The 24,895-nt window shown below is 35.9% G+C and overlaps 2 protein-coding genes across 2 annotated transcripts; both read left to right on the top strand.

The window, feature by feature from the left end:
* The first annotated feature begins 9,939 nt into the window (after nt 1-9,939).
* On the top strand, nt 9,940-22,742 carry LOC133285217 (proline-rich receptor-like protein kinase PERK3). The gene is made up of 8 exons (XM_061482404.1): nt 9,940-10,133; nt 10,212-10,481; nt 10,575-10,946; nt 20,184-20,393; nt 21,206-21,577; nt 21,716-21,959; nt 22,039-22,186; nt 22,346-22,742. Exons 1-8 carry the CDS (start codon nt 10,100-10,102, stop codon nt 22,721-22,723), a joined length of 2,028 nt encoding a protein of 675 aa, XP_061338388.1. The 5' UTR covers nt 9,940-10,099; the 3' UTR covers nt 22,724-22,742.
* A 591-nt stretch (nt 22,743-23,333) lies between these two features.
* On the top strand, nt 23,334-24,350 carry LOC133285218 (uncharacterized). The gene has a single exon (XM_061482405.1). The coding sequence runs from the start codon at nt 23,435-23,437 to the stop codon at nt 24,083-24,085; it is 651 nt and encodes a 216-aa protein (XP_061338389.1). The 5' UTR covers nt 23,334-23,434; the 3' UTR covers nt 24,086-24,350.
* Nucleotides 24,351-24,895: the final 545 nt, after the last annotated feature.

Below are 24,895 nucleotides of genomic sequence, written 5' to 3'. Positions count from 1 at the left end.
AAATATGTTAAAAATCACAACATAAAATATTAAAAATAAAAAAAATAAAAGTAGTCTAAAAGAAAAAAAAAATACTGAAGACGAAAAAATAGAAGAAAAATTAAGATAAAAAATAAAATAAAAAAGAAATGAAACAAAAATAAATCACAATTATGAATTTTCAATATATTTGGTTTTATTATTTTTAATTTTTTCTATTTTGTCCTTAATCTATTTGATTCTTTTTTATTAGATATGGTTGGTCTTTTTCTTTTTTCCTTTTTTACTTTTTGGTCTATGTTATTCTGATTTTCTTCTTTTTTTAGCTTTGTGCCACCCTATCTATTAAAGATTTTCATTAAAAAAAATAAAAAAAGAGAGAGAGAATGAAATAGAGATATGAAAAAGATCAAATGTATCAAAATAAAAATAAATAAAATAGATCGAGGATAAAAAATAAATAAAAAAATCAAATGTATTGAAAATTCATAACTGTGGTTTTTTTTTTGTTCTATTTTTTTTATCTTAATTTCTTATTCTTTTTTATTTTTTTGTATTCAGTATATATATTTTTCATTTAGACTTTTTATTTTATTTTTTATTTTTGTCACTATTGTGATTTTTAACATATTTGGTCTTACTTTTTTTTTCTATTTTTTGTTCTTATTCTATTCTTTTTATGTAGACACATTTGATCTTTTTTATTTTAGTCTTTTATTAAGTATTCTATGTTTTTATGACATTTCGGCTTATTTTTTCATCACTTCATTTTATTTTTCTAAGAAGGGTAAAGTAGGTATATTTAGTCAAATTTCTATGAGTGTTAAGGAGGGGATGGATGGAAAGACCACATGGGGTTAATTGATTAAAAAAAGTATAGGGTGTAAGTGATTTAAAGCAATAACACTTGGGTTTTTTTTGAATTTTATCCTTTATAAAAAAACACCAATATCTCATGCTTCTTCATTTTCATAAAAAAAATTTCTGCCACGTTCACATAAAAGTGGATGAGTCTCATTGTAAAGAGAAAAGAGAGAAAATAAAGTAGGTCCCACTCAATTTTATATGAGTGTGGCAGAAATTTTTTTTTACAGTAAATGCAGAGACATTAAGGGAAATATAGCTCTGCTATTGATGTAAAAAAAATTTCAGCAGCTGCATATAAAAAATTCAGGATAAGCCGATGGATCCTAGTTTTTTTTTTTAAATAAGTGGGTTCCATTTTTTCTGTGTCTGTTGTAAAAAAAAGAAAAAAAAATCTGCAAGTGATTGCAATTAAACCTTTTTTTTTTTTTTTTGGTAGACAACATTAAACCTATTTTATTTTGTGTGAAAAGTACAAACGCAAAAGATAAAAAAAAAAAAAAAGTTTTGCGTTATAATATCCAATACTTATGCATATTAAACACTGGAATTCACAAAAATTTTAATTTTATAATTAGTCATCAAATAGTAAAAAATAAAAAAAATTAGTTTTTTTATATATTAATAGAACTGAGAAAGAATCCGTTTACAAATTTTTTTGACAAATTTTTACAAATTACGCTCTCTTCTCCCGAGAGAACATAGTAGAACTTAGTGTTCTCTCGGAAAAAAAAATAGTATAATTTGTAAACAAAAAAATTTCTAAATATAACATGTCCCGTAGAACTGATGTTTAAACTTTAAACCTCTAATTTTATGTAAATTATCAAAGCCCCTCACCGTTATGTTATGGATCAATGTTATGGACCCAACAATTCAAAGGCCCAACCCATTAACGTTCCACATCCAAAGAACCTTAACTCCATTGGGTTGTGTTTGGTTCAAGGGTTCTCAAAATTTTCCCATCTAAATGCATGTGGCAATCCTTGTTCTCCTTGTTTGGTTGAAAGATTTCATAACTTTTATCCATCAAACACACTTGTCCATCTAATTAGAAATGTGTGTTAAAAATTGACAAAAACACTGTTGATGAATGCTCTTTGAGACATAGTATTCCTATAAAAAACCAGAGAAATGAAAAAGTGGGTGAATACACTGACATTAATACCCCTCTTCTTATATGTTGTAATGGTTCAAAATTTTATAAAAAAGGTTGCTTTCGTAAATTTCATCTATTTTCCCATCAAATTTTTATTTTCAACCAAACATACACTCAGTATATTTAACCCAATTTCCCTACTAATATTTTAAGGTACCAAATAACTTTTTTTAAACTTTTCTACCAAACTTACTTTCCAACATTTTTCCTTGTATTTACATTTTTCTAGTAAAAAAATATATCTACTGAACCAAACACCCCCTTGAAGTAATCTTGGAACTACCTAAAAGGCTCCTCGTCATTTGTACAAACGCAAAATATCTTCTTATATTAGAGAAAAGTGTGTATCATTTTAAAGGACGTAAAGTTGTGTCATTTTAAGTGAGAAAAAGAGATAGATAAAGGAGGATAGAGAATGAACAAAAAATATAAAGGTGTGGGTCCCACCGAGTGGCGGACCCAGGATATTTTTCTTTATGTCTGCATAATTTTTTTATTTTTTATTTTAAAGATCATGATCATGGTTCAATTTTTGCTTCCACTTCAAAAGTAAAACTTTGGTGAATCAACCAAAGTTTTAAGGAAATAATAGATAATAATTAAAAAAAATAAACACCACAAAAAGACATTTGTAAAATATAGTATAATTGTAAGAGTTAATCAATCAAAAACCCACCTTTGTCGATGTCTATTTGATCCAAAGTTAGCCACTTTTGTTTCACAAAAAAACGTGAAAAATCTCGTGAGATTCTCCTCCACTTGAAGAAGATTGAATTTCAGGAATGTTGATGTTTATTAAGATTTGGAGCTAATAGTGTTTATGAAAAAAAAAAAAAAAAGACAAAGCAATGGGCTAGGGTTTAAGCTTTAAGTTTTTAATTGTAGGAGTTGGTTGAGTTGGACATATTTTTATCTTTTTCTTTTAATCTTCCTTTTTTTCTTTTCTTTTTTACTCGACTTGAATCACTCATCTCATGTGAATTTTTTTTTCCCAACTTTGTGTCTGCAAGTGAAGGCACTTGCACTAACCTGCATTCGTCATTGGTCTCACATCTTTGTAAGAGTAAAATAATATAAGTTGTGTCATTTAAAAGGACAAACATTTTTTCCATAATATAAACGAGAGAACTTTACTAACGAGCTCCCTCACGTCAGCATCCCAAACACGGATTTTTTTATTGTAATCCAGGCTCATATCATTATTTTGTAATCTTTTTTCAAAAGAGATAAAATTTCATCTCATTTATACCCTTATCTTTTTTTCAAATTTTTTCTTGTCCTTTTTCCTCTTATATTTAGAAAAGGTGCCGTTGGACCGGGACTACGGTAAACAAGCTCCCCAGACACCTTCCACGGCAAGATTTTGCTACAAAGAACAAGTCAAAGCTTAGAATATTATTTAAAGAAATTAATTTCCAATCAATCAAACATATTCAACCAAAGGACGCCTTACGTGCGTGCACTAGTGGTTGGGCTACTTTTAATTACATTGAGCTGCATGATGGCCCACAATTAAACCAATTTCATTCCATTTGACACATAGTAGATTGACCTCACTAGGTCTTTTTATAATTTTAAAATAAATTAAGGTTATGAAAATCCTAACCTGTGGTAGAATTTGGGTTTCTAAATGTCATACTGCCCTACCTAATCAGCCTAACAAAAATTTATTTTCCTATTTGGAATATGCTAGGGCATGATTGGATTATCACTTGGCCCCACACCACTAACCAATTTATCCGGTTCATCCTTATTTTTCGTTGAATTGTCTACATGCCACCTTTGTCGGTTCTTAGAAATCTGTTTTATCTAATTATCTAATGTTAAACTCGATTCATCTTACCACGCTGATCGTGCCAAATGGACCTAAATAATCGATTTAGAGCAAATCATCCATTTCATCAAAAAGATCTATAAAAGAGGATTATTTCGCTCACATAACGGAAGTCCATGTTCACAACGGAATGGACATATGTCACTATTGATACATGGTCGTAAAACAAAAGATGTCACCTAAATATTTGGGTAGGAAAAAATTTAAAGTGATCTCGATTCATAATTGTCCTTTCATTAAAAAGATGATATTTGAAAAAAAATATATTTTTTTCTTTTATCTCTCATCTCTTCTCACTCTCTTCTCTCTTTCTCTTTCTTGGGATACTGACCATTTTGTCACGTTTTAACAAAAAAATTATCAGACTGCCACGCGAACAGTAAAATTTTTCAAAATGTCACGCGTGATAATTCACTACACAGTGTAGCGAATTATGTTTGCAAATAATTCATTACAATGCGTAACGAAATATGCCAACTCAGAATGCCCAGTCAGCAAGAATACCACGTGTCAAATCTGGAGTAATTCACTACACTGTGTACCAAATTACTCTTAACAATAACCTGCTGCACAACAGCACGATGGACACGTGTCAGACATGCACAAGTTCGCTAGTGCAAAAAAATTCTATAAAAGCCTTGTGTCCCCCCTCCCCACCTCTCCTCCCACTCTCTACCTCACTCCTTCTCTCTCTCTAAAGGTTAGTTTTATTTTCTTTAGTTTTTGTGGTTTCAATATTTTATTTAATTTATTATTTAATGCATTATTTAATGTTTAATGTTAGCTAGTGTAGATTTTTGAAACATTAGGTTAGTTAAAGTATTTATTTATAATTCATGCTCCTTTATTAGATGTTATGTTAGTTTAGTTTTTTATTTATGCTCTTAAATATTTCCCTATAATCTTAATTTTTTTTATCTAGGGAAATGTTGCTTTAATAATTTATTTATATTATTATTTTATGCACTATTTAATGTGTTAGATTATTTAATGTTGATATTTGAAACGTTAGGTTAGGGTATGTATTAATTTTAATTCATGCTCTAATGTTAGATGATATGTTATAATTTGTTTTTTATTTATGGTCAATAATATTTTTAATATTATTTAGGGTTAATTTTTTTACGCATAAAATTTGTATTATTTAGGTCTATAAATTTAATTTTATATTTATGCTTTAATAATTTAGTAATATTATTTAATGTTAATATTTGATACATAAATGCTTAGGTCATATAAATGTGTTAGGTATAATTTTTTAATGTTATTATTTACTTAATAAAATAAATTTTATTATTTAATATTAATTTAAAAAACTACTATATAATTTAATATTTACGCGTAAAAGATTAGGTCAATTTTATTTAATTTTTGATTTATGATCAAATATTTTTTGATTATTATTTAATGTTGGTATTTTAAACCTATAATTAGTAAGTGTTTTAATTAATTTCACGCATAAATGATTAGGTCTAATTTATTTTGTTTTTTTGATTAGGCTTTAATAATTTTTTAATATTAGTTAGTGTTGATTTTTGAAACGTTAGGTTAGAAATTTGTTAATTTATTTAAAGCATAAACTTAAATTAGTTGTAAACTATTCAATTGTTTTTTTTGTATTTATTTAGGGTTTTATTAATGTATTTTTAGTTTTTGATTATAATTTGGGTTAATAATTTAAGTTATTAGTGTACTTAATTAGTACATTTATGTAAGTCATAAATAAATAGTTGTACCCCATTTCATTGTTGTGCATTATAATTGTGCAATTATATAATTTTGCATTCTGTCAGTTTAAATTATCGCTAATATGCTTATTTTATGCTTTTAAATAGATCTATGGAGCATGATGACGCAGCTTGTCCTGGGTCTCCACGCAGCGTGATTGACCCTGGGCCGGAGGTTCGTACTCTCCTGACTTTGCAGGACAAACATATTTTCACATATGTGTGGAACGCCTGTGACGATCCGAATGTCAATGATCGTGTGATTAATGTGCGCCATGCGGCGACCCATAATCACCTTGACATTCCCGAGGATATTCAGCCATGGCTGATGCAGGTTGGGTTATACCATGTTGCGCGATTACGACTGTTGTGCGATGATTTTCCATACAATATTGTTTAATTGCCATCTGTACATCTTGTTTGGAGACGAACAATTAGTCCTTATATAGCTCGTGGCCCATATGCTAGTTAGGTATTTGTGCTCCATGCATATCTTCCAATTCTTGATCTGGATATTCCCAATTAACATTCGTGAAATGGATGATTCCATCCCAAAATGGTACATTATCATTTCCTGCACAATAACATATCCAAAACCCCAAAATCATATAATTTGTTAATATGACATTACATAAACCACTAACACGATTATTAATGGTTACATACCTGCAACTGGAGGGTCTTGCATTCCAACAATGTCGGGCGAAGGAATTGGTTGACCAACTGCAGTAGACGGACAACAATCAAAATCACCATCCACATCTGTATCCGATGACTCGCTGTCCGGAATAAGACCTTCATCAAGCTCTTCCTCAGAACTATCCGTACGCCATGCTGGATCGTACATGTCGTGGACCGGCAATCTTTCATCAAACAATTTTGAGTTTGTGGTGCAAGCGCGGGGGACACGTCCTCATCTTCCGGATTAACCACTGCCACCATGTTTACGTCGATGCTGTGAGTGGATGGTGGAGAAAGTTGACTGCTTGATTGTCCACCATAGTTGACTTCTGCATAAAATTCAATAAATCTTGACTCACCGTGTTCTGAAGTGCTTGCATCTACTACTAACGTTACATCTTCATCTTCAACAATTTTCACGCCAACCCATTGCACGGGGTTACCAGAGGCACATCTAGCGGTCAATCGAGCAAGAGTTTGACCGCGTTGTAATCTCAACTTCTTGTATATTATCTTCTTAAGCTCATGAAGATTGCATGTTGGGCTCATGCGAAACATTTTTGCATCACCTTCAAAAACTTGCCCGTTTGGTCCAAAATATTTTCTCCCATTATAATAAACTATGGCGATTACATTATTCCTACCTTCATTCATCTTACAAAAGTAGAAAATAAACTAACATTCACAAAAACAACACAAAAGTAGTAATGTTGTATATAAAAGGAAAAATTTCGCACACAAAGTCCGCTCCTGAAATGGAAGTGTGGTCATTTATGGTAACAAACTTCGCTAGAGGTTGCACCATTTTATTGAACATAATTCGCTATGCCCCCTAGCGAATTACTAGGGAGCTGACACTTGTCTATTATTTGTCAGATCGGTCCCTAATTCGCTATGAATCATGGCAAAATAAGCACGTAATTCGCTAGGTAGTACAGCGAATTTTGGGGGTATTGACACGTGTCCTGACAATGACAGGACAAGACTGGCCATCTGACACAAAATTCGGTACTCAGTGTAGCGAATTATTGGTGTTGTGTCATGTGTCCAGCAACTGACTGACATGACTGACTCCTGGTCAACATAATTCGCTACACAGTGTAGCGAATTACTCCAGATTTGACACGTGGCATTCTTGCTGACTGGGCATTCTGAGTTGGCATATTTCGCTACGTAGTGTAGCGAATTATTTGCAAACATAATTCGCTACACTATGTAGCGAATTATCACGCGTGGTATTTTGAGAAATTTTACTGTTCGCGTGGCAGTCTGATAATTTTTTTGTCAAAGCGTGGCAAAATGGTCAGTGTCCCTATTTCTCTTTTATCATAAACACCTGTATTTACCTTAACTACATATTGATTAGAATGGCCTTGTAAATAATCTACTGTCATGTGTGGCCATGCTTTAAATACACTAGCGACAATTCTAAATGGTTGTCGAGAAATTTTTATGAATAATAGGGAAATGTGATGGATATGGAAATGGTTGGAATGTGAGTTTGGTAGGAAAATGTAAGAAAAGTTCTTTGGTTTGATAAAATTTTGATGGGGAAATTAGGTAACTTTTATGAAGTCTATGTTTGGGTGTAGGTAAAATATAGATGGGAAAAATAATTGATATTACAAAAATAACCCTGTATTTAAATTTTTTTCAATTGCTCATGCTGCCCTTAACCCGTTCGGGACAGTGTTTTTCATCCTCACATTGAACGAATACAAAATATATTTTGTTGAAGAGCAGAAAAAGTTACACCGCCATCACCCATGGTATAAAAAGGAGGACGCAGAACTCAAAGAAAAAAAAGGAGCAAGTTCTAAAGGAAAGCTGTGAAAAAATTATGCGAGTTAGAAAACAGAAAAAGAGACAGAAGAGATGCAAGAAGAAGACATACTGTTTGCCATTACTTAGAACTATCACTGAAAGACCATCCACTATTGTGCTTCATCGAAGCTCCCACATCATCTTGTCATCACCGTCGAGTGGGCTTTGCGCTATTAGAGGTTGGGTGGGTCTTTCACCAAGGAGTAACACCCTATTAAATCTGAATATACAAAGATTCAAGATACCTCTGCCTCTGCTAAGTCATTTGAATTCACGGGAATAATATGAGAAATAAAAATAGGAATTTGAGACGTTGAAACTTTTTGGCGGTTTGTGATTAGGATGCAGATTTTGCAGACATCTACGTATGCCACTTGCAGACAGCTACGAATACAAAATATACCGTGGTGCCAAGCTCCTTTCGCGCGCTTAAAGTGAGGATAAGCTCGTCTTTTGCATGGAATGGAGTATGACCAATTTAGGCTGCTTTTCATGAATACCATCTGCCATTGAGTTTCTTTAGCCGGCTAAATGGAGGGAGATACATATGCAACATGGTTTGATTGGAAACTCATTTAGGTAGGTAAGTTTGACAATTCCTTCAACCAAACTTGGTTAGCTTAGATGCCCATGAATCATTTCCCTATCAATCTCAACCAAATCCTTAAACCAAACACCCACTTATTATCTCCAAGATGAAACACTGTCAACTTTTAATATACACAGAGGGGAAGGGGGGGGGGGGGGGGGAGAGAGCATATCATTTTATATTGATATAAAAATAATAAATTCTATATTTAATATCAATCGTTAATTTATTTATATTGAATGATTTTCACTCATTAAATACATGATGCATTATAAAAATTGAAATTGTAAAGAACCAATTCAACCCAAAAACTTAAGCTATTGGGCGATGTTACATTAATGATTTTATATATTTCAACAGAAATTAATGACTAAAATTGAGGACGTATACTGTCTAAAATAATCTTACTATTATATTAAATTTATTCAATTACTTAAATAAAATTAAATACTTTTTATAGTTATTTTATATTGGATATTTCTTTTTATTTAGAAGTCCTTTCAATTTCTTAAAATTTAAAACAGTGCTCTAAAAGCTTTATTAATTTTTTATAACGGTGGTCCAAAAAATAGTTCTGGCTTTTCCTTACTTAATAAAATATAATAAGTAATGAAGATGCTGTATTTAGAACTTATTTGTCTTTACAATTTTTTAGAATACTTTTTTACTATTACATCAAAATTAAATTAATGGTTATAAAATATAACTAAATGAGGGGCGATTTTAATATGACGATACTGAAATAACTATAAACATAACCTATCTCATAAATAATTTTAATATAATAAGATCATGGGATAGAATCTTAATTATTTATGGATAAAATGTGAGAGAATCTTAATTATTTATGGACAAATCATGATAGATGATAGAGAAAGGTATTAAGAAAAAATTAAATTAAATTAAATTATGATCTGCACCTAATTAATAAGATCCTCCCACGTGACATTTTACGTATTAGAGAATTTATTCCCAAATATTGCATTTGCATTAAGGAAAAAAAAAACGCTGCCATGACGCGCCGTCAGATGGAGAAGAAATGCGATGGGCTTATCAGTTAACAGTTATGTAATTATTTTTGGAGATCTGTTTGTCCCTGTAAGCCCTTACCGTTAGTCTTTGTCCTCGTTACCGTTAACGGTGCTCCTCACCACCTTGTGGGCCCGCAATTAAAGCCTCCGAAACCAAACCACAATAAATAATTTTGCCCAAAACCACTTAAAATCGTTTCCCCAAACGGCCAAACCCAACAACACATACAAAGCTTCTCGGGCAGGCCACCGGCAACTTAGGGGGTTAACTTTTTAACTCTCTGCTCCGATTCAACTCAGCTTCTTCACTCCGAGTTCACTCTCCCAACTCCTTCCTCCTTCTCGCCCTTGATTTTACCCACATCCTATAGATCTGATCTCAACCGTTCGTGGCTATCAACGGCATCGCTGATGTCTCTGCTCGTGGTTTCTACGTCTTCAATCGGTAATTATAGTTTTATATCACATTTTAGTGAAAGTAAAACCTTCAGTAGTTGGTTTTTACATATTGCAAATAATGCAGGTGGGTTGAAAAAATTTCAATGCATGTTGCTGAGAAGGTTGCTTATATTATTATCATGTATGGTGTTTATGGTTGATTCTGGTATATATGATAAAACACTGGAAGCTCCTTCGTTATCTCCTACTTCACAGTTATCCATACCATTCACCAAAAGTAGGAACGAATTAGAACCTCCAATTTCCGGCTTCAAAAATATCGCACCTTTTCATTCTATCGCTGATGCAATTCCTTCTGCTCTGCCTCAACCACCAATGTCCCCTGTTGATTCCAGTAAGTCATTAAACTTTTTTTTTTTTGTTGATTGGAATATGATGTTGTAAATTGTTGCTTTGATGATATAGTTTGGTTATGTTATTCTGCCAGATTGTTGTAAACAAGACATGGTGTTGAAACGAGGCAGTGAGAGTTGCCAATGTGTTTATCCTATAAAGCTAGACCTTCTTCTTTTGAATGTCACTCAGAACTCTGAGTGGAGTGTTTTTCTTGATGAATTGGCTACCCAACTTGGGCTGCAGACTACCCAAATTCAACTCATCAACTTTTATTTACTCAGCTTGTCGACGTTGAATATTTCGATGGACCTCACTCCGCATAAAGGGATCGGTTTCTCTGCCCATGAAGCTGCTAAAATAAACTCTTCGCTTTTGCTGCATAAGGTTCAACTAGACCATCGATTCGTGGGTGACTACAAACTTCTCAATATAACCTGGTTTCAACCTCCACCTCCTTCTCAAGGTAAGTCCATACCCTTAAGCTTCTGAAATATGTTACTGTTTATCGTGATGAGTTGATGTTCTTGATAATTGAAACTAACAGTGAGATTATTATTGTATAGAAAACATAGAGCTAATGTTTATTTGCGCTTAGTATTGAAATCTCACTGTTTTGACAACTTCCACTTCATTGTTTTAATGAATTAATGTACATAAATTCCGTGTCCATTTGTTTTGTTTCATTGTTGCTGCGAAGTGGTGAGGAAAGCAAGAGAAAGATATGTTGATGATGTATGGTCTAATCTATTGTTTACTCATGGCTTTGATAGCTGTTATATTTAAATAATTCTTGATTCATTTTGTATTTTACCTTTAAACACAAAGCATATAATTTTGATGCTTATGAATGCCTTTATGTTAGTCTTCCTTGTTGCCACAATTTTTGTATAACACATTTAATGAGTTATATTCAATTTTATAGTAACGTTGTCCAATGCTCCTAGTTTCTTCATTTATAAAAGTACACAACTACACTTAGTTTGCCTAGACTTGTGAGTTGTAATCTAATATAGTACCAGATACTTTTATTTTATGTGGTTACTGAATTCAACCCTATGGAAGAGGAACAACAAACAAATGCCTCTTTGTGGGGCTTGATGGAAGTGTTAATGTAGAAAATCAGAATTCAAATTCAAATATTTTTCCGTTTTTATTTCCTATTAATTAGGAATAATTAAGATTAATTAGGATTGATTGTTTTTTTATTTCATATTAATTAGGATTAATTGTAATTGATTAGAATTAATTATGATTAGGTTTAGTGAGTCATAGCTGAGTCATTCTTATGATTGTGATTAGGTTTGGTGAGTCATAGCTTAGTCATGCTTAGCTATTTTTCCTTGTATAAATACTCCTCATTCCTCATGTAATTATTCAAATCAATATACTGAAAACCTTTTTCAATATGGTATCAGAGCTGGTTGGTCCTGAGAAAACTCAGCCACCACAACCACCGTCAAACCGGCGGCACAACGCCGGAAAACTCAACCTCCAACCATTATTAAGGTTATTTTCCCTTCCTACAAAGTCCCAAGAGCAAAGTAAGGCTACCAATCACTGTAAAAGGCAAAATCCCAGCTTTCCACCGCCGTCAGCCACCGTCAGCAGCCGTCGGAAATTTTTCCGGCGACATTTCCGACCAAGATCCGCACCATTCGAAACAGAAGGAGCCGATCTACAAGTTTCAAGAAGGACCATCGGATTCTGTTGAGCCACGCGCCCCCACGCGCTAGAGAAAGGACGGAGCGTCCGCCCTACGCGTTACCACACGCAGCCATGTTGATTGAAAGTAAATTTCCATCCAGCAATGTTGCTCAACAAGGTATAGCGTTCCATGTTGATAATAGTAGTCGATGGATTCTTGATTCAGGGGCTTCAGATCATATGACAGGTAATGCAATCTTATTTTGTTCTTATACCCCTTACTATCAACAATCACGAATAAGAACAGCAGATGGCAGCTTCTCTACTATTGCTGGAAAAGGATCCATTATACTTTCTGAACACATTACTTTGAACTCAGTCCTTCATGTTCCCTCTCTTACTTGTAACCTTATCTCTATTAGCAAACTTACGTCTGAGTTACATTGTGTTGCCAAGTTTTCTGTCAATGCTTGTGTTTTCCAGGAACAGGACTCGGGGCTGATGATTGGCGGTGCTAGAGAGGAAGAAGGACTTTATTATTTAGAAAAAGATTCTTGTGAAGGAAAAAATTTTGTGAACCACTCGGTATGTTTGTCTGATGATTGTAATGATGTTTTGTTGTGGCATCGTCGGTTAGGACACCCAAATTTCATTTATCTTCAGAAGTTGTTCCCAAGCTTATTTATCAATAAAAATCCCAGTTCTTTTTCTTGTGATATTTGTCAGCTTGCAAAACATTCTCGTGTTTCTTATCCTCCTAGAGTCCATCATGATTCTTCTCCATTTACCTTGATTCATAGTGATATATGGGGTCCAGCCCGTGAAAAAAATATCTCTGGTGCTCGTTGGTTTATAACTTTCATAGATGATCACTCTAGGGTATGTTGGGTATACCTTCTAAAGGATAAGTCTGACGCTGCATCTATTTTTAAAAACTTTCATGCTATGGTTCAAACTCAGTTCCAGACCTCTATCCAAATTCTTCGAACTGACAATGGTACTGAATATTTTAATTCTGTTCTTGGAAACTATCTCAGCCAGCATGGTATTCTTCATCAAAGTTCTTGTCCTAACACCCCTCAACAAAATGGGGTGGCTGAAAGAAAAAATAGACATCTCCTTGAAGTTGCTCGAGCTCTTATGTTTACCATGCATGTCCCTAAATATTTGTGGGGGGAAGCTGTCTTGACTGCAGCATACCTCATCAATCGGATGCCTTCTCGTGTCCTAAATTTTCAATCTCCTTTATCTTGTCTTACCCACACCTTTCCTTCTTTCCGGGCTCATTCTTCCCTTCCTCCCAAGTTGTTTGGCTGTGTGGCTTTTGTACATGTTCCTTCCCATCAAAGGTCCAAGCTCGATCCTAAGTCCATTAAATGTGTCTTCATAGGATATCCTCCTAACCAAAAGGGCTACAAGTGTTACTCATCTTCACTTCGTAAGATCTTTGTTTATATGGATGTCACATTTGATGAGAGACAATCTTTTTTTCCTTCGACTTCTCTTCAGGGGGAGTCTATTGGGGTTGATGAAGATAAGTCTTGGAAACCAAATGATTCTGTTGTTTTTCCTTTGCCGTTGGAGACAGGGGGAGTTGTTGTAAATAATAATTATTTAGTTATTATTTAGTCATTTATTTGTTGTATTGGGCCATGCCCATTAGGTCAAAATTAGGTCAAGTATTCTCTATAAATAGAGAACCCTTTGTACAGATTATTTACAATTGTATAATATATTAGAATACCCTTTTTCAAGTTGGTATCAGAGCTCTCGATCTGAGGACTTTGCTTCCGCACATATTATCTTCTTTTTTAACAAAACCCTAATTTCTTTGCCTCTTGCCGCCACCGGAAAAAATTTCCGAGGACCTTTTGAACCAAGGGGACCATTGTTGACCTTATTTTTCCTCCGATCTATCATTCTACGCACTGTTCCTCCGCCACAAACGACCGAAACACCTCCGACCGCCTCCAATCATATCTGTCTTCACCGTTTGGACCACTTTCCGGCGACTTTTCAACCTCGACCACCCACAGACAGGTGCGCGCTCACCGGACGACCACACCAGAAAAATCTCAGCTGGCGAAGCCCCTCCACGCGCTCTCACGCGCCGCCCCTTTCCCGGCGAGTGAATCCCACGCACAGATCCTTTCTCCGGCGCGTGCGGCCGTGTTTTTGGACCTGACCACCACCATTCTTCTCGTCTTCTTGTCTTCTGTCTGGATCTGTAATTATTTTTCTGATCAGAGGTCATTTGATATTCTGTTTGGTTGATTTTATCGCTGGTTGTTAACTTTTTTTGTTAAAGAATGGCCGAGCATGATAGTTCTTCGATCTTATCTGGTAAGAGCACACGTTCTATATCTCTTCTTGCTTCTTGCACTGATTTTAAAACCTCATGGATTTTGGATTTTGGTGCAACTGATCATATGGCTTGTCGTATTGAGTTGTTTTGTTCTTATCATCCTACTGTTGGTAGTCATACTATATCCGTAGCTGATGGATCCCATAAATCAGTTATTGGTTCTGGTAACATTCAAATTCAACCTTCCTTGTTTCTTAAAAATGTTCTTTATGTTCCTCAGCTTTCTACTAATCTTATCTCCACTCAAAAACTTACAACTGATTTGAATTGTTCTATCACATTTTTTCCTTCTCATTGTCTTATTCAGGATCTTACCACGAAGAAGATAATTGGAGTTGCTAATGAACAGGATGGGTTGTATCATCTCCTTCCAGACCATGCTAGCAAAAATCAGTTATTAATGACACGTCATCCTTCTACTGCAGAGTCTATGATTTGGCTCCATCACAAGCGTCTGGGGCATCCACCATTTAGTCTTTTGAAGTCTATGTTCCCCTCTCTGTTTCTCAATAAGTCGGTTGAGACCTTTCATTGTGATGTTTGTGAATTTGCAAAACACCATCGAGTGTCATTTCCTTCTAGCACTATTAAAAGCAGGGAACCTTTTTCTCTTATCCATTCTGATGTTTGGGGCCCTTCTAAAGTGCACAGTGTTTCAGGTGCAAGGTGGTTTGTTTCTTTTATTGACGACTGTACTCGGATAACATGGATATACTTGATGAAAGACAAGTCTGAAGTACCAAAGATATTTATTCGGTTTCATCACATGGTTGAGACTCAGTTTGGTAAGGGTATTAAAAGACTCAGATCTGATAATGGTACTGAGTACGTCAATCAACGCCTGTCACAATTCATTTCAGACAGAGGTATGATTCATGAGCTCACATGTGTTGATACCCCTCAACAAAACGGGGTTGCTGAAAGGAAAAATCGTCACCTTCTTGAAGTTGCTAGAGCTCTACTTTTCCAGACATCTGTTCCTAGTTCTTATTTGGGAGAAGCAGTATTAGCTGCAACTTTTTTGATCAACCGTTTACCTTCACGGGTCCTTAACAATATCAGTCCTATTCATTCCATGACTTCCTTCTTTCCTTCTGTTTCAATATTGCAGAGCCTTCCACCAAGAGTGTTTGGATGTGTTGCCTTTGTCCATGTTCATAAACAACATCGGAGTAAGTTGGATCCTAGGGCTCTTAAGTGTGTCTTCCTTGGTTATAACCCTTATAAAAAAGGGTACAAGTGTTATCATCCACCAAGTCGGAAATTTTTTGTTTCTATGGATGTCACCTTTCAAGAATCTGAATCTTATTTCCTGGGTCCTCATCGTCAGGTGGAGAACAGTTCTTCAGAAGACTCGTCCCCTTCCTTCTTTGAGTCTGGATCAATCTTCTCTCTTCCTAGTGTGTCTGCTCCTGGTGTGTCAGAACCTTCAAATACACCTGAGATACAACCCATACTGTCTCACCAGCAACCTCAATCGTCTGAACCACTGATAAGTCCTGAATCTCCTATTTCTTCTGAGTCTCCTGAATCTCCTGTTTCTGATTCTAATATTATTTCCTCTCATGATTTGTCTATTTCTTCTGATATCTCTAATGACTTACCCATTGCTTCTACTTCTGATGACTTACCTATTGCTCTTAGAAAAGGAAAAAGATTTTGTCACAAGAAAACTTGTTCATCCTGTCCCTCTTGTACTCAATACCCTATCTCCCACTCTGTTTCCTCTGCTAATCTTTCTGTGCAGCACAAAAGCTTTGTTTCAGCACTAGATTCTATTGCAATCCCAAAATCAGTACATGAAGCCTTGAAAGATAGGAATTGGGCTCAAGCCATGCAAGAGGAGATGAATGCTTTGGAGAAAAATAAAACATGGGAGGTTATTGATAGACCCAACGGAAAGAAAGCAGTAGGGTGCAGATGGGTTTATGCCCTGAAATATAATTCTGATGGCACTCTTGAGAGATATAAGGCTCGATTAGTGGCCAAAGGTTACACTCAAACCTATGGCATTGATTATGAAGAAACCTTTGCTCCAGTTGCAAAGATGAATACAGTGAGAATCTTGTTATCCCTTGCTGCCCATTACAATTGGGATATAAATCAATTGGATGTGAAAAATGCTTTCCTCAATGGTGAGTTAGAAGAAAAAGTCTACATGGAAATCCCGCCTGGTTTTGATTCTGTGAAGGGGGAAAATAAAGTTTGTAGATTGAAAAAGGGCTTGTATGGATTGAAGCAGTCACCTTGTGCTTGGTTTGGAAGATTTACTAAGGTTATGATGACCTTAGGATACAGACAGAGCCAAAGAGATCACACCCTTTTCTTCAAGCACTCCCAAAATGGGAAGCTTACTGTGCTCCTTGTATATGTTGATGATATTATTATCACAGGTGATGATTTTGTGGAGAGACAGATTCTGCAAACACGGCTTGCCTCTGAGTTTGAAATCAAAGACCTTGGGAAACTGAGATATTTCCTAGGGATAGAAGTAGTTCATTCAAGCAAATGAATTTTTATCAGCCAGAGGAAATATGTTCTTGATCTTCTCAAAGAAGCAGGAAAGCTCGGGTGTAAACCCTCTAATACTCCTATTGAGCAGAATCACAAGATGGGCTATGAAGAAGAGAGTCCTCCAGTTGATAAAGGACAATATCAACGGCTAGTTGGGAAATTGATATATCTGGCCCATACTAGACCAGACCTAGCTTATGCTGTTAGTGTTGTCAGTCAGTTTATGCACGATCCAAAAGAAAAACACATGCAGGCAGTAGAGAGAATTCCTCAGTATCTTAAAGGTACTCCTGGTAAAGGATTGTTATTCCGACGTGATGGCAATCTATCTTTAGAAGTCTACACAGATGCTGATTATGCTGGATCCGTGACTGACCGTCGTTCTACCACTGGTTAGTGCATGTTTCTTTGCGGTAACTTGGTGACATGGAGAAGTAAGAAACAAGATGTGGTTGCCAGATCAAGTGCAGAAGCTGAATTTCGAGCTATGGCTCAAGGCATTTGTGAGTTACTGTGGCTGAAAATTGTACTTGATGATCTCAAAATAAAATGTGAGGGACCTATGAAGCTGCTATGTGATAATAAGTCCGCTATTTGTATAGCTCATAATCCAGTTCAACATGATCGGACTAAACATATTGAGGTTGACCGCCATTTCATCAAAGAGAAACTTGATAGCGGGTTGATTACCACTCCATACATTCCCACTGGGCGTCAATTAGTTGATCTATTAACAAAGGGGCTTCCTTCAGACAGATTTCAAGAACTTACTAGCAAGCTGGGAATGATAAATATCTATTCCTCAGCTTGAGGGGGAGTGTTGTAAATAATAATTATTTAGTTATTATTTAGTTATTATTTAGTCATTTATTTGTTGTATTGGGCCAAGCCCATTAGGTCAAAATTAGGTCAAGTATTCTCTATAAATAGAGAACCCTTTGTACAGATTATTTACAATTCTATAATATATTAGAATACCCTTTTTCAAGTGGAGTCATTATGAAAAAGACAGGGGGAGTTAATGTGTCAGATAATGGAGATCCTCCCGGGAAATGAGGAAAGTTTTACAGCAGGCGAGAATCACCTCAGGAGCCTCTAGACTGCCAGGATTCTGACTCGAGTCTTAGTTCCAGCAACACTGATACAGCCAACCTAGATGTGCCTATTGCTCTCCGAAAAGGTACTAGATCTTGTATTGCTCATCCTATTTCTCATCATATCACTTATGAAAAGTTGTCCCCAGGTTTTCGTGCTTTCAACACTATGTTAGACAGTACAAAAATACCAAAAAATATCCAAGAAGCACTTGATGATCCAAAATGGAGGAATGCAGTCTTTGAAGAAATGGATGCACTCAACAAAAATGGAACCTGGGAGTCTGTAGCATTACCCAGAGGAAAGAAAACAGTAGATTGCAAGTGGGTGTTCACAATAAAGTTTAATGCAGATAACAGCATCAACAAGTATAAGGCCAGACTGGTTGCTAAGGGATTCACTCAAACTCATGGGATAGACTATCAAGAGACATTTTCCCCTGTTGCCAAGCTTAACACTATCCGAGTTCTTTTATCACTTGCTGCAAATCTTGGTTGGCCCTTGCAACAATTAGATGTAAAGAATGCTTTCTTAAATGGTGATCTACATGAAGAAGTTTATATGGATCCACCACTTGGTTTTGAAAAAGGAGACGATTCAATATGCAAGTTGAAAAAGTCTCTCTATGGTCTTAAACAATCTCCTAGAGAGTGGTTTGAGAAGTTTACTCAAGCTGTTAAGGGAAGAGGATTCCTCCAAGCTCAGACTGAGCACACTTTATTTTTAAAACACTCTAATGGTGGTAAAATTGCTATTCTCATTGTTTATGTTGATGACATAATTGTCACAGGTAATGATTGTGAGGAGATAAGCTCTTTGAAGAAATGTTTAGCTAATCAGTTTGAACTGAAGGATCTTGGATCTCTCAAATATTTCCTAGGCATGGAAGTTGCTCGAAGTAAGGCAGGAATTTCTTTAACTCAAAAGAAATATATTCTAGACCTGTTACAAGAAACAGGAATGCTTGGGTGCAAGCTAGCAGAGACTCCAGTTGAACCCAATATTAAATTGGGGATCGAAGATGGGAAAGAAGTTGACAAAGAGCAGTATCAGAGATTGGTGGGGAAGTTGATCTACTTATCTCACACTCGGCCTGATATTGCATTTGCAGTTAGCATGGTTAGTCAATTCATGCATTCTCCTAAGGAAAAACACCTGAGTGCAGTTTATAGAATTCTGAAGTACCTCAAAAAAAACCCCTGGACGAGGATTGTTCTTTAAAAGGGGACACAAGAGGATGATTGAAATATATACAGATGCAGATTGGGCTGGCTCTGCATTGGACCGAAGATCCACTTCAGGATATTGCACCTATATTTGCGGAAATCTTGTGACCTGGAGAAGTAAGAAACAAACAGTTGTTGCCCGGAGCAGTGCAGAAGCAAAATTTCGGGCTCTAGCCCATGGTATTTGTGAAGGAATTTGGTTAAGAAGACTCCTTGAGGAATTGAAGATCTCTTTTTCCCTACCTGTCAGAGTGTATTGTGATAATAAGGCTGCTGTCAGTATTGCTCAAAATCCAGTTCACCATGACAGAACAAAACATGTGGAGGTTGATCGCCACTTTATCAAAGAAAAAATAGATGATGGAAGTGTATGTATGGTGTATATTCCTACCAAAGAGCAGATTGCAGATATTCTCACTAAGGGCCTACACCGGCCAGCCTTTGAAGACTTGATTGGCAAGTTGGGAATGATCAACATTTACCTCCCAACTTGAGGGGGAGTGTCGAAAATCAGAATTCAAATTCAAATATTTTTCCGTTTTTATTTCCTATTAATTAGGAATAATTAAGATTAATTAGGATTGATTGTTTTTTTATTTCCTATTAATTAGGATTAATTGTAATTGATTAGAATTAATTGTGATTAGGTTTAGTGAGTCATAGCTGAGTCATTCTTATGATTGTGATTAGGTTTGGTGAGTCATAGCTTAGTCATGCTTAGCTATTTTTTCTTGTGTAAATACTCCTCATTCCTCATGTAATTATTCAAATCAATATACTGAAAACCTTTTTCAATAGTTAAGAATGAATATCATGCATTTCATGTATTATAACATATCTTTGTATTCTAATGCAGCTCCTACTTTTGCCGCATCACCTCTGAAAGCTCCTCAGAAACAAGCACCTCCAGCTACAGTAAGTACTTCATCAGACCGGGACAGCCATTCAAATTTGCTCCTTGTTCTTGGAATTGTCACTGGCATACTACTCATTTCCATTGTATGTGTGCTTACACTTTGGTTATGCACATTGCGGTCAAAAACAAAAACACCTCCCACAGAAACTGGTAAGTATTCTACTTCTAACACCTATTATTTTTATTTTATGCATTCCTATAACAACCTACTAATGATGAAAACAGCTACCGATTATGTTTTATCCCCTTTTTTTTCATTTGGGTATTATAAAGGCAATAAGTATAACCATTAGATTGAGGCAAATTGGGTTCCCTTCAACAATAAACTACTCCATGGCACAAAGGAAAAGTGCTGGGAGGGGGAGGAGGTAGAGAGAGATAGAGTTCTCTGGACTGAAGCAAATTATTTGCAATTGTTTAGCACAAGTATTTTGAGGGCAGTTTATTAACTGCTTGAGAATTTTTTTATTGGATTTCAATATGGACATGTACTAATGTATTGTGAATCGTGATCCTTGATCATGAAACTTGATTTAGTACAATTTCATCTACAGAATCTGGAGTAAAAAATTGATTTTGTTGGTGCAATGAAAGGTTGTCCGTTTTGACATAATTATAAATCTTTTTGGAGGAAAATAGCAAAGGCCTTTTTTACCATGTTTCTGGATTTCAACTTAGCTTGATTTGACTTTTTCAGCAATTAAAAGGCTCTATGCATGTTTGACTCAAATTGTATTATTTTATAATTAATATTTATGGAGAAGTCAGATGCTAGCCATTGATGAACCCAGGTTGAAAGGAAAATATAGAAACCTCTTATCTGTTGTGGCATTAGTATGAGTTGTAGTAGTAGCAGCAGTTTTCTTTCTTTCTTTTTTTATTAAAGATTGTTTTCATTATCTTCTGTAGTTTTATAATTGTATTCTAGACCTGCTACTATCAGTTTGCTCCCTTTCCTACAGAAAAGCCAAGGATGGAAAGTGCAGTTTCAGCTGTTGCGTCTCTTCCCCACCCAACCAGTACACGCTTTATTGCTTATGAAGAACTTAAAGAAGCAACAAACAATTTTGAACCAGCAAGCGTACTTGGAGAAGGAGGTTTTGGTAGAGTTTTTAAAGGTGTCCTAAATGATGGAACTGCTGTTGCAATTAAGAGACTTACTAATGGAGGGCAACAGGGTGACAAAGAGTTTATGGTTGAGGTTGAGATGCTTAGCCGATTGCACCATCGTAACCTTGTAAAACTAGTGGGATACTATAGTAATCGTGACTCATCACAAAATCTACTTTGCTATGAGCTTGTCCCAAATGGAAGTTTAGAGGCCTGGCTTCATGGTAATGTAATTTCTCAAATTATGGCTTCAGCTTTTTAATCTTGATGTTACATGCTTTGCTTCTTCTATTGTTGCACTGCTAGTTGTTCCAGATATGGTTTTATTATGCTCAATTTAAATTGCCCCTGATTTGCCCCAGGTCCCTTGGGTATAAATTGCCCTTTGGATTGGGACACTAGAATGAAGATCGCGCTTGATGCTGCAAGAGGACTTGCATACTTGCATGAAGATTCACAGCCCTGTGTTATACATCGAGATTTCAAGGCATCCAACATATTGCTTGAGAACAACTTTAATGCTAAAGTTGCAGATTTTGGTCTTGCAAAACAGGCACCTGAAGGCAGAGCTAATTACCTATCTACTCGTGTCATGGGCACATTTGGGTTAGTCTCATTCTATTCTTTCTTATACTTGTTATTTCCATTTAATTTAGATTTAAGATGAAATGAAAATATTATGTAGGTATGTAGCTCCTGAGTATGCGATGACTGGACATCTACTTGTGAAAAGTGATGTTTATAGTTACGGAGTTGTCTTGCTGGAACTGTTGACGGGAAGGAAACCTGTGGATATGTCACAACCAGCTGGACAAGAGAACCTTGTTACTTGGGTTAGTTCGATGCCTTGACACTCCCACATTATTCAGTACTTTAATTTCAAACCTGGTTTCTGTGTTTTCTATTGGAAATATTTAAGAGATTGAACTTAAATCTGTCGTTTGGAGTTCTTACATTCTATAGACAGTAATTTTCTAAATTATACTTTTCAGTCAAGGCCAATTCTTAGAAATAAGGACCGGTTGGAAGAACTTGCTGATCCAAGGCTTGGGGGAAGGTACCCAAAGGAAGATTTTATCCGTGTATGCACAATCGCTGCAGCCTGTGTTGCTCCTGAAGCAAGCCAAAGACCCACAATGGGTGAAGTGGTACAGTCACTTAAAATGGTGCAGCGCGTCACAGAATATCATGATCCCATGTTAGCCTCATCCAATACACGGCCCAACCTGAGACAATCCTCTACCACTTATGAGTCTGATGGGACATCTTCAATGTTTTCTTCGGGTCCTTACTCTGGCCTAAGTGCTTTTGACTATGACAACATTTCTAGGACAGCTGTTTTCTCTGAAGATCTTCATGAAGGACGATGAAGGTACTCACTCAGAAAGGCAAGCTAACTACGAATATGCACTCGACCCTTAGGGTTTTTCATCATAATTTAGAAAACTTTTTCTTTCTCATGGATGAAGGTGGAACCATAACCGCAGGAATTTTCTTACAAGTGATTAAAGGTTTCTTGGTTTTTCTTTTTCTTTTTTTTTTTGGGTGGGAGGGTGGTTTTCTGTGGTCGCTTTTGCTATCATCCTCCGTTGTAAATCACCATCCTGTTTTACCCTAGGAGAGTGGTTCCACATGTGGATCAAATTTTGTACATATGTGCAGCATTGTAGTTTGACTTCATATTGGCTTCAAAAGCCTTTGTAATTCTAATTATAGGTTCACTATCATCATATTCAATGATGCTTTATGGGCCGGGCTCCTCTCTCTTTAGGCGGTCTTCAGGGTCAAGGGAAATATGCGGTCTATAGCCTCATTTCATTAAATTTTACCAGGTCAACCTGTCGCTTTCTATTTATGTAACTTTGCCACATTCAGTTATCAGGAGCACAAACTCTTCTTACATGTGGAATTGTTATTACCGCTAATATGCTCAATCTAATGAGAGCCAATGATCAATAACTAAACTTTGCCAAAATTCGAGAATAAAAACCCCCTATCGATACTTCAGCTCATTGCAGCCTGAGTTTCTGTCTCTCTCCCTTTGTCTCTACTCTTAGAAAACTTTCCAAAGAGAAGAGACAATGGATTTCAGGTTCAATAAAAGCCTTCTCCTCATCTTGTCCCTCTCTTATCTCCTCGTATCCAGCAATGCCATCCCTTTAACTCGCGTTCTTCACATCCCTCCCGTCGGCTCCCCAACTGTTGCACCACACATGGACCTGATAGACGGCATCATGAGTCTAGCAGCTAAAGCTGTCACGAAAATCAGTCCTCAGATCTCAAAATTCTGCACTGGCACCGAGAACCCAACCCTTTGTGCTCAAACCATTGCCCCATTCCTGGATGGTTCTTTTGACCCCATCAAGGCTCTTGAGACTCTTGTCAATGCTACCCTCAATCACACAAGGAAAGTTTGTGGTACCATCACCAAGTTGATCAACGACCCAAGCACCTCTAAGAATGCCCTTGATGCCCTTGGCATCTGCAAGAGTCAGTATGATGATATCATGGATACCGTCAAGGAAGCAATAGAGTTAATAGAACAACAAAATGTGGTGGATGCTTATTACAAGTTCAGCTCTGTGATTGGAGACCAATCTTCATGTGAGGACGCTTTTAATGAGTCTCCTGGGGTTAACATGCCCTTCGCTAAGGATTCACAAACTCTATACCAGTTGGGAGGCAATTGCCTGGCCATCATGGACGGGATAGTTAATAATAGCAAGTTGTAAATTCAGTATGCATTAAAATATGTTGGAGATCATGGGAGAGGGACGTGGTGAGGTGTTTCATCATTAACCACGTTTTTTGTACCCTTGTCATATTAAAATAAGTTATTATGCATGGTTTCTGATACTTTTTTCCTTCATTATGGAACGTTTGTTTGATAATATATACATATGTTCTTAGTTAGAGCGTATTTTATTTTGCAAAAATGGGTAGAGCACATTCCCATTAGATACTGGTGTAATGTGCATGTCGCCCGTTTGTACTGGATCAATAAAACTATTCATCAGGCAAAAGTCAATCCCTCCAATCCAATTCCCGGGCTGTGTGTATATTGAAACAACTCATTACATTCTTTTACCCATTTGGCATTAACAACTTACACATTTAAACAAATATAATTGAACTCATTATGTATAACAAATGTGAGAAGAATGAACCATTTAATTTATGGGTAAATTTACCGGAGATAAGTTATTTTCAGTAACTCCCAAAACTATGTCGTTTTGAATTAATGAAGGGTATTTATATAATTTTATTTATTTTTTATCATATGTGAAAGGTATCAGACTCAAAGAGAAAGAAGATAAAGAACAAGAGAAGAGAGAGAGAAGGAGCTAGCTCTAAACTACTTGCATTTGATTAAGATGATAAAATGAATACACTGTACATGTACGAATGAGCTTGGCCCTTATATATACACAGTTGATGTAACTAATACTGAGAATAACTAATTAACAAATTTTGTTAGATCACAACAGAATCTGATGGGCTTAGATTTAGTTGGGCCTTAGCCTTATGGCTTTCATCCCCCC

Source organism: Gastrolobium bilobum, unplaced genomic scaffold (assembly GCF_033153095.1).
Source record: "Gastrolobium bilobum isolate Gb01-03AN ecotype WA unplaced genomic scaffold, APGP_CSIRO_Gbil_v1 utg12170, whole genome shotgun sequence".
NCBI classification, from domain to species: Eukaryota; Viridiplantae; Streptophyta; class Magnoliopsida; order Fabales; family Fabaceae; genus Gastrolobium; species Gastrolobium bilobum.
This window is presented reverse-complemented; position numbering and strand designations above follow the sequence as displayed.